This window comes from Odocoileus virginianus, chromosome 1 (genome assembly GCF_023699985.2).
Source record: "Odocoileus virginianus isolate 20LAN1187 ecotype Illinois chromosome 1, Ovbor_1.2, whole genome shotgun sequence".
Taxonomy (NCBI): domain Eukaryota; kingdom Metazoa; phylum Chordata; class Mammalia; order Artiodactyla; family Cervidae; genus Odocoileus; species Odocoileus virginianus.
In genome coordinates this window covers 44,444,735-44,461,604 of record NC_069674.1, presented here as the reverse complement: position 1 = coordinate 44,461,604, position 16,870 = coordinate 44,444,735, and the positions used below count along the sequence as shown (strand labels likewise).

Sequence of the window (16,870 nt, the reverse complement as noted above, 5' to 3'; positions counted from 1 at the left end):
TTGGCAGAGTAATGTCTCTGCCGACATCACATATTTAATATGCTGTCTAGGTTTGTCGTAGCTTTCCTTCCAAGGAGCAAGAGTCTTTTAATTTCATTGCTGCAGTCACTGTCCACAGTGATTTTGGAGCCCCAGAAAATAAAAACTGCCACTGCTTCCACTTTTCCCCCATCTGTTTGCCATAAAGTGATGGGACCAGATACCATGTTCTTCATTTTTTGAATGTTGAGTTTCAAGCCAACTTTTTCACTCTCCCCTTTCACCCTCATTAAGAGGCTCCTTAGTTCCACTTCACTTTCTGTCATTAGAGTGATTTCATCCCCACTGAAATCTAAGTTCCTTGCCAACAAGATTCTTGTGTTTGTTTTCTGTTGAATCTCCACAGGCTGTGCCTAGCACATGTGCCTAGTAAATGCTTAATGAATGAATGAACAAACACAAAATTTTGTTCAGCTCTTCTGGAAAGTATCTGTTGAATTCCTGACTGGAGTTAAGTGTGCTGCTCATGTTCTATGAGCAACAGGAGACTCAACTGCCTGGGGGGTGGTGAACAAGGAAATGCAAGTTGTATGTGTGTGTGCGGTGGGGGAGAGAAGGGGTCTAGAATACTGTATATTTTTGTGTGAGCAGAGTTAAAAACATGGAAGGACCCAGCCCCAAATAGTAACCTTTTAGAGCAAGAAGGAGAGTGGGATTGAAGAGGAAAAGAGAAAGATGGTAGCTTTATATATATATCTCTTTTTGTTTTGTTTTAATGAATATTTCTGCAACTGCTGAATCCAACAAGCGTACAAATTTATATGACTCCTACACTTAAAAAAAATATTTGAGTTGAAAACAGACCAAAGAAGACTCTTACAGACAGGTACAAATAATAGAAACATTAAAAGGGAATAAAAGACCAAGCTATAGATCTGTAAAAAAAAAAAAATGATGAGAAGAGAAGATAAGATGGTAAAGGAAATCATGAGAGGAAATAGCTTTGCCATTTCCTCTAACTTTTACAATTCAGTCCAAAATGTAACTTTCAAATTCTTAGCTGATGAGGTAAAAAAGAATAATGTGATAAAAGTGCTAGTAAGAATGAAGGATAAAATATAAACCCATAAGCTAGTTGGAAGAAAGAAGTGCTGGAACTTGGACTGGCTTGTCCTTCTGGTACAGATGTACCATCAAGCACATCCTATTTTAGCTAGATCTTGTAAGGCTATGTGTGATAACTATGCAAATTATTTCATATGTGAGAAACTCGCCCTGAGAACTATTAAATTAACATTTTCATGCAGTAGCTGTGGTTTTCACAGATTTTCATCTTAAACTAGTTTAAGGTATTCCTATCCAAAAAATTTCCTTTTGCATTTTTAAGATGATACTGTAAGAGGTTTGTTGTTTTTTTTTTCCTTTGACAGTTTTGCACATTGAGTTTTGTTCATTTTAGTTTCAGCCTATGGGAACCGTGTGCCGTGAAGCAGTAAATGATTGTGATATTCGTGAAACATGCTCTGGAAATTCAAGCCAGGTAACTTATGAATAATTTCTCTGAATCCAAGGGGGAAAAAGTAGGAGTTTGTTTAGTGAACTGACCCTCAGATGGAATGGAAATGGGTAAGATGTTCATGTTTCTCTTTCATGTCAACTCTTCCTCTCCTTTCATTAATTTTTTGGGAATTGAAGTTTCAGTAATCAAAGCTTGAGCAGATGTTCAGCGTGGTTTTGTCTTAACGCTGAACTAATCTTAAGACTGTATATCTGCCTTAACTATTTTTTTTTTTGTTGAAAGTAGGAAATAAAAGGCTTTTGTGTTTAGTCTAGCTAGTGAAGGAGGAAACAGAAAGACTCTTTCTGTTCAGCTGGTTGAAACGAATCAGGTAAGGCAGAGAGAACCACAGGATATTGGGTTCTGAGACAGGGCCTCTCTTGACTTTTATTTACCTGAAATAGCTTGCCACTAATTGCTGCTTTTGAATTTAATATCATTTAGTTGTCATTAGGGAAGATAAGGGCTTCCCTAGTGGCTTAAATGGTAAAGAATCTGCCTACAATGCAGGAGACACGGGTCCCTGGGTCAGAAATACTCCCTGGAAAAGAGAATGGCTAGCCATTCCAGTATTCATGTCTGGAGAATTCCACGGACAGAAGAGCCTGACCGGTTACAGTCCATGGAGTTGAAAAAAGTCATACATGACTGAACGACTAACACTTTCACTTCAAGGAAGACACAGAAGTTAATAAACTTTGACAGGCGATCACAGATCTCCGTGTACGTGTATACAGGCAGTGCTTGCTTTGCATTGTAATGAAGGATCACAAAAGTGACCATAAAAGCTGAAACCATGTGAAGTATTGTAGTAATCAATGGAAAAATTTACAATTATTCTGTGATCTTTAAAAAATATCAGGTGATTAAAAACTCCCTGTTGGTCTTAAATGAATAGGGAAATGAAAAAAATGAACTAATATTTATTTAGCTAACATTAAATTAAAACAAAAATATTGAAAATTAATGTATTTTATTTCTTCGTAAAAAACTTATCAGTAATTTGAGCTGTGCTTGCTTTCTCCTGGTCAGAAACCTTATGATACTTAGTGAGCATCTTTCCTAAGCCTTGTTGAATTGCTACTCTTCTTTCTAAGTTTGGGTCAGTTTTTTGACATGATCCTTTGTGCTTTCAATGTCAGGAAATATCCGAGAGATGTGAAGTTGTGAATGGGAAGTTTTTTTGCTGAATAGTGGTATCAGCATCCCATTCCCAAAGTCATTGATTTTTTTTTTTTTCTGTCGTGCTATTTACATTTGATTTTAATTTCTCTTCCAGTGTTATCACTTTTCATTTCTTTGCTGTATTTTCACCTTTGTTGGCCAGTTTCCTCTTTCAACTATTCAGTTTTATTATAAGATGCCACGTGATATAACCCAGAGAAAGAAAGGCACCAAGCTCTTTTGTCTGTACATGAACTGAATGAACAGATGCTCAGTGATCAATCCTGACAGACTTTGAAAGAAGTGACTAGATGGGCTGTTAACTGTGATGATCGTATCTTATTTACCAAGCGATTGGTGGACTGAAGAGCTAATAGCAAAGTTTGTTCTTCATGCAATTATTCACACTTAATCTACTATGGTGACTGACATTGGAACTGTGTCCTTGGGGTACTGGTGTCATTTAACAAAACCATAGTGAGTGAAATTCCTTCACACTGGAGCCATGCAAAGTGAAGACTGCCCACATCTTTTTTTCTCTAGAGAAGAGAGAATCAGTAGTGGTGTATCTGTGCTGTGCTCAGTCATGTCCGACTCTGCGAACCCATGGACTGTAGCCCACCAGGCTCCTCTGTCCATGGAAGTTTTCAGGCAAGAATGCTGGAGTGGGTTGCTATTTCCTGCTCCAGGGAATGTTACTGACCCAGGAATCAAACCCGCATCTTTTGCATCTCCTGTATTGGCAGGCGGATTCTTGACTCCTGTGCCACCTGGGAAGCCCTACTTTAACCATTAAAAATGCTTTATTTTATTTTTTAAATTTTTTTTCATTTATTAGTTGGAAGCTAATTACTTTATAATATTGTAGTGGTTTTTGTCATACATTGACATGAATCAGCCATGGATTTACATGTATTCCCCATCCCGATCCCCCCTCCCACCTCCCTCTCCACCCGATCCCTCTGGGTCTTCCCAGTGCACCAGCCCCGAGCACTTGTCTCATGCACCCAACCTGGGCTGGTGATCTGTTTCACCATAGATAATATACATGTTTCGATGCTGTTCTCTCGAAACATCCCACCCTCGCCTTCTCCCACAGAGTCCAAAAGTCTGTTAAAAGCAGTCATTCTGAGATTAAAGATTTGCATTCTTACTGTCTAATTAGCACTGTTTTCCTAAACTTACACCTAGTGAGGATGGGGATACAATGAATGATTACGTAATGGGCTCTGGGAATGAAAGTATATTAAAGCAACTTCTTTAAAATGTAATTATGTGATAAGCAGGATTTTAAAAGAATTCTAAATCTGAAAATTATGTGCATACAAAGGTGTTCTTGTTGCATTGGTTGTAACAGCATAAATTTGAGATAACTGTAAGTAAATATTTTAATACATTGATTATATGACTTGTTAGCTCAGGGAATGTGTTACAGCTATAAAGATGATACCTACAAAAAAGTTTATTATGATACAATTAAATTTGCATGATGAAAGTGAAGGGCTGAAACAGAATATAAAGCATTATTTATAATTTGATTATACTTATATTATAAAATACCACATTTTTGTAGAAAAAGGTAGAGGAAAAAATGTACCAAATTATAATAAATAGTTGTCTCTGGATGGTGGGAATATTAGAGACTTTGGTCTTTCAATTTTCCTGTTTTTTTTTTTTTTTACATTTCTTAACTTTTCTCAAATAAGTATGTAATTACTATAATAATAGAAAAATGTATAATAAATTTTAAAGTTACACTCTGTTTCTAGCCACATAGGAATGCTTTGCAGTCTTTTGAAGTCTTTTCTGCAATTGCTCCAAGGGAAGAAAAGTGGGGGGGTGGCTATAAAACATGTCTTTTTCTGACATGTCCAAGGTAGACTTTCACTTGAGAATCATTTTAAGTATAAGAACTGTTACTTCTCATGGTTAAAAAAGAGGAAACCATATCTGTTGCTCCATCTGGTGGCATCCTTTTGACTTTGTCTTATGTTCTGTTTTATCTTACTCTGAGGAGTAGTGTGTCTGTATAAGTTAGCTGAGTCTTTGCTGTTGGTTCTTTTTATTTGTAAATAAGGATTTACAAATCAACTGCTCTTTTCCTCTGGTAGATCCACATTTTTAGGGGAAAATCATCAATTGTTACATTTCCTTTTGTTTTCTCTTGATCTTGTTTTCTAATTTTCAGATGATTTGGGAGACTACCCTATATTATCAGACTTCATTTTCAAAATGAAAACCTTTAAAGAGATTAGCTCATCTTAATATCTTGCTGTGCATTTGGTTCATATTTCTGTTTTCTTTTCCTAGTGTGCCCCCAATATTCATAAGATGGATGGTTATTCATGTGATGGTGTCCAGGTAGGTTGCTTCATCTTTACCTAAGTGTTTCCTATGTACCAGCATGAAAAAATACTAAGTCTCATCAAAATAGGAAGATCATATTAAATGTTTTTTAGTCAGCTCTGAAGATAAAAGGGCTTTATAATACTCATCTATTAGTTTTCTTAGACATATTTTTCAGTTACCTGATGGAAGTAGACATTGTGCTACTAATGGGTATGCTTTTTCATTTCAGGGAATTTGCTTTGGAGGAAGATGTAAAACCAGGGATAGACAATGCAAATACATCTGGGGGCAAAGTGAGTAAATAACAAGGTTTGAGCCTTCTCCAAGTATGGTATCTGGCCCAAGGGCATGTGAACTGGATGGAAGTAATTTTCCAACTACTTTATTATGACTCAGGGACTTTCAGAACCATTGCAGCTCTTAGCAGGAGCACTTTTGTGGAAATTAGAGAAAAGCACCTCCTTTGATAAGACACAGCTCTATACATCTTGGCTAGTTAGCCATGTCTTTGGTGGAAAGTGCCTTTGCTGCCAGAAAGGTAAAATCCATTCTAGGATATGCAACTTGGAGAACAACGCAACCTGGATTTCTGCTCCTCTTATGCTGTCTTTAACTTAGTATCCTCAGGCAAAACCCATCAGCCATGTGGAATGGACATGGACCCTGAGTGGGGCACCCTTGGATAAGAAGTGTAGCCTTTTAGCTAGAGTTGCTTTTTCTTTCTTATCTCTCTTTCTCAAACTCTAGCTGGTTTTCCTAGTTACAGGTGAATTTCTGCTAGGGTAGCTCTGTCATATCAGAAAGAAATTTTAATGTTATTCCTTTCAAAATTTGGCAGATTTTCAGAAGGAAATATGTAACATTTATATCTAAAACATTTAATTTGAATGCATATTTAAATGTTATATTTTTCCAGAAGTACTACTGGCCCTTCTGAAAGAAGTTTTTGCTTCAAACTCTTTGAAAAGATGATTTATATTGGAAAGCAAGCTATAAAGATAATGATAACCTTTAACTGTCACAAATACTGGCTATAATCCTTTGGGGAAAGGAAGTGTATGCTCTCTTTTGAACAACTAAAGAAACATTGGGATAGGAGAACATTTTAGTTATGTAGGCTTATGCTCTGGAAAAGAAATATGGTTTTTGCTTCCTCCTCTTGAGAAAAATTAGTGGCTGACAGCAAGAAGTAGGAAAAGAAACTACCAAACATTATCAGTTTAAAAAATATACACTGACAGTCATCTTTTGATTAGTTTGCAAAAGTTATTTTGATCTAAATCTTGGATAGCTCCGTAAACTGACCTTGGCTTTAGCAAAAATAAAATCCTGACAAAAATGCTTACATGACTTAAAATGTTATTTGAAAGTCAGAGATTTAACATGAATTCAAGTTTGCTTACAAGCAGAGTAATGTTTTGATAGCCATTAAGAATTAATAAACACTACAATATTGTAAAGTAATTAGCCTCCAACTAATACAAATAAAGGAAAAAAATAATAATTTAAAACAAAGAATTAATAAACAAGGTGGAAATAGTGCTCTTTCTTGAGTCTTTAATTATTGTGCATCATTCTTTTAATAAAATTGTCTTTAGGATTCATAAAAGTTGCTGAGTGAAAAATTCATGCTTTCTATCTGGCACTGAGATTAAAGCATTGAATATTTGTCAATGAACCATTTGGTAGCATCTTTCCCCAATTATTGGCTAAATTCTCAGGAGTGTTATTCTTAGAACTTACAGCCTGAATCATATCGAAGATCTAAATAGATTTGTTTTCAAGTTTTAAATGAGCAGTTGTGAGAAATGTACCCAAGTGATGGATGCTTTTGGTATGGGGAACTCTTGTGAAGCATGGGTACAACTTTTGTAATTGGTAACGTTGTAGTGAAAGAGGAGAGTTCTTCACAAGTGTTTTCCCCTTACTGCAAATAGTTAAACAGCTCACATGGTATATCTTTCACTGATAGAAAATTCTATTCTGCTTCAGATGTGATGTCATCAGATAAATACTGCTATGAGAAACTGAATATAGAAGGCACCGAGAAGGGTAACTGTGGGAAAGACAAAGACACGTGGATACAGTGCAACAAACGGTGAGACGGAGAAATTAGCCGAGTTTATACCTGAGTTCCAGGCACTACTTCCTGAGCGATCAGGACTTTCCTGTTTTCGGCATGCCATAAAGCATTCTCCTTCCCTCATCTCTTCCCAGAGTTCCAACCCCACCTCTGCAGAGGGTTTCTGAGTCTCAGTATGTATTCTGACCTCTCTCCCAAGGCTCAGGTGATGCCTATGACTGCCTTAGGTCTCTCTCACCTAGAAGACATCTGTCAGCATCTCAAAGGCAACAAAAATGAAAGCCAACAGAATGTTCTCAGTGCTGATAGATGGAATTATCTGACTCTGACTTTAATAAAGAACTCTTTTCCCCACAGATCTTAATATCTCACTCTCCTGTTTAGAAGCCTCAGAGTGATCCTTGATGCTCCCGTCTCTCTGACTCATTATCCAAATGGCAAATCATGTTTATTCTTCTCTCTCATTCCTCCACAATTTGTCTTTAATTTATCTCTTCATTTCTGTGCCTATCGCATTACCCCGACTAAGACCTATGTCAATTCTTCAACTAATACAGAAACCTCTTAGTTGTCTGGGCCAGCAGCATCTAGCATGATCCCATCAAAATAATCTTATCCTGAACCTTTTTGATGATGTCAGTTCTTTGTTCAAATTTCACTGGTTCCACATACTTAATTGATAGTAAGAATAACGTCTATTGAGTGCACACTACGTGTTAGGAACTGTATTATACTTTACATAAGTGATGTCATTTAATCTTCATGGCAGTTTGCCCTGTTTGATGGAGGAGGAAACTAAGACAGTTAAGTTGACTAAGGTCATGTAGGTAGGATATAATAGGAGCAGAATTGGAGTTCAGCAGTCTGGTTTTAGAATTCTCTCTTAACCACTTTGCTGAGTGTCATACCATCTTGCTTAATGCATGAAATGGAACCTTAGCTTGGCACTGTACCTCTTTTGTAATTTTCCCCAACCTACATATTTTGTTTTTTTCTTTTCTACTCTTTCGAAGTCTAGCAAACCTGGCCATTTCTAATATATTTTATTGTCCTACTTCCACACGGGTATGTGTACTATTCATACTTTAGGAAGAACCCTTTATACTCCATAAAAAATTTTTACCTATCCAAAAAATTACCCATCCCCATCCCCTTGGATAATTTACTTACTCTGTAAATTATTTCTGGATTATTTTATTTATTATTATTTATTTCCCCTGAAAATAAATCACCTCCCTCTTCTCCTGCATCCTTTGCATTACTTTTATGGTCCTTGTCACTAACTCTATGTTTTATAGATGTTTAATGTGTGTAATTTCTCTTCTTACCCAGAGTATAATTTCCTTAAGAATAAAAATCATCTAATGTTTTTAATATATACTAAAGTATTTAGTGAACTCCAATAAAAAATGTTGAATGTATATCTCTTCTACGTTAAAAAACATTTTTATTTATGATAGATACAATAATGTGATGATATAAATTTTAAAAATTATTTTTGATACAATAATATGTATTTTTCTATGTTGGTGATAGATTCAAGTCTTAATTTTTCTCTTTTTCTATATGGTAAAGTCTAACATTTACATATATAGTTGCTGGCCTGCTAATAAGTCTTTGCAAGACATTTATTAGAATATGTTTATCATTATCTATATTAATGATTAAAATATGTTAAATATAGAGAATATGTAAGATAGTAGTTAACACAAATGAAAATATTTTACAAGTTAAATTAGAATTGTATGTGCTAGCTGGGGGGAGAAGTAGAATATATTGGAAAAGGAATCATGATCCTATGTGGTTGAGAAGTCACAAAGTATATAATCTGTTCTTTAATTCTGGTGCCATTGGTTGAAGAAAACACTGTATTCTGAAAGAATACTCATTCAAAGTTCATTCATTCACTTATCAAATATTTTTTAAAATGTCTTAGTATATCCTGTGATATACTATTATAAGGAAGGAGGTTCAGATATAAAAGAAGTCCATTTGATGGGTAATTTTCTTTAGATAAATACTTGGACAATAAAGGAAAATCTAGAACATAGTTGGGATTTTGGTGCACCAAAAGTTTCAGAGAAGACAATTTTTAAAGCCGAGAGTAAACTAATTTGAGGTTATTTTGTTTTGCTTGTAATTTGAAGGAATAGTACAGTTGATGAAAAAACAAATGCTTAAGTAAGATAACATTATTGCTCTAACTGTACAGACTTTGCTGTATCTTTGAGGGAAGAAGTAAATACCTGGTGCTTTTTTAACACAGGGACGTGCTCTGTGGTTACCTTTTGTGTACGAACGTTGGTAACATCCCAAGACTTGGAGAACTTGATGGTGAGATTACGTCTACTTTGGTTGTGCAGCAGGGAAGAACGTTAAACTGCAGGTAATGATCTAACCGTTCTGTGAGAACATTAGCCATCTTATTTCCCAGGAATGAAGCTTGGGATTACTTCTGTTTTCAGTTCATATGTTTGTTAGTAAGATGAAATGGATTCTAGTCCATAGGGATGATTAAGTAAATCCTGACAGAGAACAGATAGAAAGAAGGGAAGAATTAGTTGAATGTGGACTATTGTGTGGTAGCTAGAGTTATGTTTCATTGTTCAGTTAAATTTTGCAGGGTTTAGTTTGCATTTCATTCTTATCAGTGGATTAAATAGATGCATCTTCTTTTGCTCCCTTATGGAATCCCACTAAAATGACACTAAATACATTTTTTTTTCTAGAATTTGTATGTCCATAGGGAAGCAGAAAAAGGGAGAGGAAACTGCAGCAACAAGATTCTAGAACATAGAGAACAAATAGATGTGTGGCAGATGATTATCAAAACTAAAAATTCTGAAGTTCTCAGTCAATAATGGGGAAAACCAAGAAACTGACTCAATATATACTGCCAGTCCCAAAATGCTCAAAATGGGCAGCCTCATCTACTTCTGGAAGAGGGAATAAAGGACTTGGGGATGGAGGAAGAAATTCAAATGAAAAAGATAGGTGAACTCTGTTAGAGAAGCTGTTAGATCTATAGCTTACTTCCCCGACCCAGCTAAGCTGGTGACTGCTCACCCTCCCATGAAAGATTTGAGCTTTACAGTCTGCAAAGAATAAAATAGAAGGTTTCCAAGCTTATTGTCAGCAGAAAAATCAGTTATCAGAAGTATATAGAAGTGGTCTAGCCTCAGTGATATTCAGTCAGAAAGTCCCAGAACTTCCAATCATCTGTCTGGTTCCCCAACTCAAATATAAACAGATGACCAGATTTGTGAAGAAAGACTCTAACATGGAAAGAGAGAGAGAGAAATGATCAGAAAATGCAACAACTACCTATAAATATTTTAAGATACTTCTATCATGAAACAAGAATAGGGTAGAATTTTTAAAAATGAGGAACATTAAGAGAAAACAAAGGAAAGCTGTTAGAAATTTAAAAAAAAAGATGGCAAACATTAAACTCAATAGTTGAAATTATCTCCCAGAAAGTAGAGTAAAAGAAACAAAGAAAGGGACATAGAGTAAAGCTCACCATGTTAGAATAGAAATAATAAAGAACAGAGAAAACAGCAGGGAGGAAATTAGCAATGACTAACTCCAAGAGCGTTATCTAGAACTTTTGGACTTGGATTTCCATATTGCCTGGCTCACCAGGTGCAAGGTGAAATCAGTCAAATTAGTTAATACATCAAAACTTATCATTATGAAATTTCAGAACCTAAGGAAAAAGAATCCCAGCTGTTTCCGGAGAGGACAGAGGGAAAAAAAAAAAGGAATAGGCATTAGAATGGTTTCAAATCTATCAAAGAGTGCTGGGATCTAAAAGACAATGGAGAAAATAATTTCCAAAGTGGAATTCTGTACTCAGGCAAAATATGAATCGAGTGTGAGGGTAGAAAATAAAGAGACATTTAGATAAGTTTCCCCAAAGTTTATTCCCCTAAGTCCTTTCTCAGGAAGCTGTTAGAAACTGTGCTCCACCAAAATACAGAAGGAAACATAGGGAATTTAGGAAACAAGACATCCACTGTGGAGAAAGATGGGGCAATCCTCCAATGAATAGTATCTTGGAGAAAGCCAAGATACCCAGCTCTGTACCATTTACAGGGGCCAACCAGATCAGATAGGAGCAGGGGAATTCCAAGTGGAAACTCTAGGAGAGATTATTTCAGCAAGATGAACTGATGTTCAGACACATCTTAAGTGGAGATTTTGACAACAGGGTTGGAGTAATTCTGAGTTAGTGATAGATAATTCAGTGAACAAATAAGAGACTTGCTACTCTGAGGGAAAATGAAACATACGAGTAAAAGAAAAGGTATAATTATGGTGTACTATATCACTCATTTAATAAGTCCTAACAATGCACGATTTGCTGTTGATTTAACTATTCCATAGAGGGCAGTCAATTGATAATACTGAAAATAGGAAAACTAAAAATAGTGATACAAACTCATTATTTAAAAATATGTACACAAATAACAAAAGAATCAGTTAAAAGTAGAAAGTGATTTCCTCTAGGGAAGGATATAAGAGGAGTAGGGGCGATGGATCCCTTCACTGCATTGTAAAAACCAATTTGCCTATTTAACTCATAAAACTGTTTCATGCATAATTTTGATAAAAATAAATAAACAATAAACAATGGAAATTTTTGTAGTAGCATTGACATGGTACTATATGAATAAATAGATTAGGACTATACATTTTCAGTCCATATCCTGTTTATTTGATTGTTTTTATCCTGTTTCTTTTTCACTCTTGCCTAATATATGGGTTTCTATATTGAATAGTTGTTGCAGTAGTTTAGCCATTCTCAAATATACAGTTGACCCTTGAGTAATACTGGTTTGAACTACAAGGGTCCATTTATGTGCATGTTGTTTTCAGTAAATACAGGTCTTCTTTTTTTCATAAATATGTGCTACAACACTACGTAATTCCCCAGTGGTTGAATCTATGCATGTGGAACTTGGATTTTCAGCTGCATGGAGGGGTGGTACCCCTACCCCCCATGTTGTTCAAAGGTCAACTGTAGTTTGTAAATAGAACAATCTTTTGGGGAAATGTAACCAAAACTAAAAAATTCTCATCTTTGTTTGAAATATATTTAAAATCTTGAAGGTACTTATTTATCAAATCAAATGTTATTAATAATGACTTACTTGACTTCTACGCAGCATAGTAGCCAAAGGAAAATGATAAAGCCATTTCAGGCCCTTGTTATAATAATTATATTTAAATCCTAAGGTATATAAATATCTCTGAAAATAATTAGATCAAAAGATTCAATTGCTTTCTCCATTTGGAGATTGAAAATGTTTGTGCTACTTTTAAAATTATGTAATAAAGAGAAAATAGAGAAAGTGATATTGCCTACTTTTAAGTTTTGATATGTAGTCTCAAGATAAATGTAAATTAATGGAATACCGCTTTCTTTTTGCTCTCAATTTATTTTTAGTGGTGGGCATGTTAAGCTTGATGAAGATGTTGACCTTGGCTATGTGGAAGACGGGACACCCTGTGGTCCCAAAATGATGTGCTTAGAACACAGGTGTCTTCCTGTGGCTTCCTTCAACTTTAGTACTTGCTTAAGCAATAAAGAAGGCACTGTTTGTTCAGGAAATGGAGTAAGTATTCACCACCTCACCGTAGGGATCTATTCAGTTCTTTTGTATCAGAGAAACAGATATGACCCTGAACTGCCTGTTTCTGTAATAATGGAAAACATGCTTGCCCATGTTTCTCCAGCTAGGATATAAACAGTCATGTGGTCATTGTCATTTGTATATTTCTGTTGTGTAATCTGTGAAAGCTTGAGAATGAGAAAAAGTTTTATTTTCCTAACCAAATTCTTCCATTTTCCACTCTTATTAGGTTAAATTGATCTAATTTAATATAATATGAGTTTTCTACAAGTGAGTTAGGAGACAAATGTTAACAAACTATAATGGGATGAAAAAGGGAGTACAAAGTAGGGGCAGTGGCCACAATATTTAACAATTGGTATGGTATAGGCACTGGCCAGTTAGACCATAATTGCCTTGACTTAAACAGTGGGTACCAGCTGAGGATAACATCTAGAAATAGAAGCAGAATAGTTAAGGAAATGAATCTCAGAGATGAATAGAAAGAATGATGGTGCTGGTGGTGCTCAGTCATGTCTGATTCTTTGTGACCCTATGGGCTGTAGCCTGTCTCACTCCTCCGTCCATGGGATTTTCCAGGCAAGATTACTGGAGTGGTTTGCCATTTCCTTCTCCAGGGGATCTTCCTGACCCAGGGATTAAACCCAAGTCTCTTGCATCTCCAGCATTGGTAGGCAGATTCTTTACCACTGTGCCACCTGGGAAGCCCAAATAGAAAAAATGGTGGTATTTAAAAGGCTAAATTATATCTTCCTGCATATATCTGGCAAGATATAGGTAAATTTATAGGTTAAATAAACATGCTTTATTAGCAATTACAGTTTTGTCATTTTCAGTTAGGAATTCCTACGCTAACAAAAATGTCTTTAATCTTTTTCTTTTAGCATGTGCCATGATTTTCTTTTTATCTTCTCTGGGTTCCTTCTGTTTATACTATCCAGTTGAGAATCCTTGTTCTGGAAGGACAAGCCTTCAATCCTAGTCATTCCATGTATATCCCTTAGGGATACACCAAGAATTCCCTAAGGGAGGTCTTAGTAACTGTTACTTTTTGCCTAAGAATAGGGATTCTTCTGGTACAGGAGAATAGAGAAGGTATATAGGAATTAGTTTTGCTCTTTAGATTAAAGGAATCTGCCAAGTCTTCTTTCCTTTATAAGTAAGAGTATGTTAGGGAGAGATGCTTTTGGGGGGATGGGAGAAAAGCATAATGGAATAATTTCTTGATCATAATGCTAATGAATAACTGTATCTTATTCATCTAGAAGTCCTGAGTATGTAATACAGAGTTGTGCTAATTAACTGTTTAAGGAATGAGTGATGGGTGACAGGGCTTCCCAGGTGGCGCTAGTAGTAAGGAACCCCCCTGCCAGTGCAGGAGACCTGAGAGATACAGGTTTTATCCCTGGTTGAGGAGGATCCCCTGCTGGAGGGAATTGCAACCCTCTCCAGTATTCTCTCCTGGAGAATCCCCATGGACAGAGGAGCCTGGCAGGCTCTGGTCCATAGGGTCATAAAGAGTTGGACACGGTTGAAGCCAGTTAGCACATATGCACACACAAATGAGTGATAGACACAAGTAAATCAGGTGGTAAATAGCATTCAATCATTTATAATAACTGTGCATAATAAAGAAAGCTTATATCCTATGTGTTTTTAACTTACAGTGACTCAATTTTGTATATGTGACTAAAATTAAAATGTGAAATACAGTAGGTATTCTCTATATACATTACATCATGTAGGTTAAGAGTGTGGGCTTGGATCCAGACAGTTTGAGTGTGAAATCCAGCTCTCCTCCTTACTAACTGGGTGAGATTGGGTAAATTAGTTAACCTATCTGTGTTTTACTCCATTCTTCTATAAAGTGGGAATAATAATACTGCCTCAGATACAGGATACAGGATTGTTGTGAAGAATCAATGAATTAACACCTGTAACTGATACATAATACTTAGATCGATCCCTGTGACACAGTGAATATTCAATAATGTCAGCTGTGAATGTGTTTATTATGATCATTGTACAACAGTGTTGCAATTCTTGTCAATGTATCACTGATGCTGCTGCATGATGTGGAAACATACTTGGAGAAACCAGTTGACCTGGTTATTGACTTGATCTGTTGAAAAGATAGTCGGTGAAGTGGGGGCTCAAACTCAGGCCTTTTTTTTTTTCTTCCTGCACATTTGTTAATCTGCAGAAAGTTGCTAATCTGAATTAATTTGAAATCTGCAATTTTTTGATCATATTTATAGTACAGTTAAATCTGCATGTATGTTGTCTTCTGGCAAATTCAAGCAGACAGAAATGAGAAACCCATCCAATCAAACCTGAGTCCTAAAGAACTTCTCTGATCTTAACCCTAACTGAATTCTCCTACTTTTCATTCCTTTCAAAGTTGCTTTGAATAATAAGACTTTAGAACAGAAACATAGGTTCTGTTTCCTGGATATATAAGTGAAGATTATTGTCTGATAATTTTTAAAAGTTTGGTGCCAGTTTATGTGAATTTTTCTCCTAGGCTTTGAGGGACTTTTCAGATTCCATGACCCCTGAGATAGCTAAGCTCTGGAGCTTGGGTTGAGATGCCCAGGTTATGGTTTTGTGAAGCTTTCTTCTCAGACCACTGCAAAGCCTCAGGCGTCCCCTCTTCTTTGTCAGGCTTCCCTTTATCTTATCTGCTTCCTAAAAGATGAATAAAAGTTTGGTATAAAGAGCCTTTCTTTAGAAGAAGAAAACTTTGTATTGGGTAATTGGAAAATGATTGTAATTCTGCTTAGTTTTCTAAAATCTCCCTCATAAAATTTGAGTTAACAAAATTCAAATTGATCATTGATTTTTGTGTAAGAAATATAAATTCTCTTTTAAGCTTTGTTGTTTCCTCTGGGTCAACTGTTACTCTCTAGAAAATATTTTTTGAGTAAGATAATTAGTAAGTAATTAGAAATAGGAAGAGAGTACCAATAAATGTCCAGTCCTATCTAATTCTAGGCATATAATTATTAGAAATTAATACAATTAATTTTTATTTTTAAAAATTAATGTTTATTTTTCATGCCTCTGTAGCTAAGAGTTAGTGTTGATTCTAGATTGATTTTGGATTTCAGGTTTGCAGTAATGAGCTGAAGTGTGTGTGTAACAGACACTGGGTAGGTGAAGACTGCAGCACTTACTTCCCTTACAATGATGATGCAAAGGCTGGCATTACGCTATCTGGCAATGGTAGGTACTTAATTTGGTCCCATTATGTTGCCTTTATGCACAAGGAAAGAGAAAACTGCCCTTCCTAAGCTTTGTTTGGATTATTTTTATATAATTCAAATATAAGTTAAATCCACATAATAATGAATTACAGTGTACAACTGAGGCCCTCATTATGAAACCAATTATTTCCATTATCTTGTAATATGAAATATTGAATATAACTTAGTCTATTGATTTAGCCATATCTTGTTCTATATCAGGCTGATATTTTCCAAGTATTGTACTTATTTGGACTAACAACAAATCCTAGCATCTTTTTTTAAATATAATTTCATTTTTATTTATTGGCTATGCTGGGTCTTTGTTGCTGTGCATGGGCTTTCTCTGATTGCGGTGAGCGGGGGTTACTCTCTAGTTGCAGAGTGGGCTTCTCGTTGTGGTGTCTTCTCCTGTTGCAGAGCATGAACTCTAGAACACAGGCTCAATAGTTTTTGTGAATAGGCTTAGTTGCTCCATGGCCTATAGAATCTTCCTAGACCAGGGATCAAACCTGTGTCTCCTGCATTGGCAGGCAGATTCCTTACCACTGGGCCACCAGGGAAGCCCTAGTATTTCTTTTAAATGAAGAAAGTAGTCAAAATTTTTAAGTGTATGATTTTATATTTTATACTTTTTATATACTGCTGCTAAGTCGCTTCAGTCGTGTCTGACCCTGTGCGACCCCATAGACGGCAGCCCAACAGGCTTCCCCATCCCTGGGATTCTCCAGGCCAGAACACTGGAGTGGGTTGCCATTTCCTTCTCCAATGAGTGAAAGTGAAAAGTGAAAGTGAAGTTGCTCATTCGTGTCCGACTCTTAGTGACCCCATGGACTGCAGCCTACCAGGCTCC

The 16,870-nt window shown here is 36.0% G+C and overlaps 1 protein-coding gene across 12 annotated transcripts in view; it reads left to right on the top strand.

The window, feature by feature from the left end:
* ADAM22 (ADAM metallopeptidase domain 22) overlaps positions 1–16,870 on the top strand; it is a 226,019-nt gene that overhangs the window by 172,942 nt on the left and 36,207 nt on the right. For all 12 annotated transcript variants that reach the window (XM_070467439.1, XM_070467450.1, XM_070467442.1 and 9 more), the window contains exons 18-24: positions 1,439–1,519; positions 5,012–5,062; positions 5,280–5,343; positions 7,043–7,148; positions 9,400–9,519; positions 12,586–12,754; positions 15,883–15,997. In XM_070467439.1, coding sequence (XP_070323540.1) covers positions 1,439–1,519; positions 5,012–5,062; positions 5,280–5,343; positions 7,043–7,148; positions 9,400–9,519; positions 12,586–12,754; positions 15,883–15,997 — 706 coding nt within the window. The remainder of the gene's footprint in view (positions 1–1,438; positions 1,520–5,011; positions 5,063–5,279; positions 5,344–7,042; positions 7,149–9,399; positions 9,520–12,585; positions 12,755–15,882; positions 15,998–16,870) is intronic.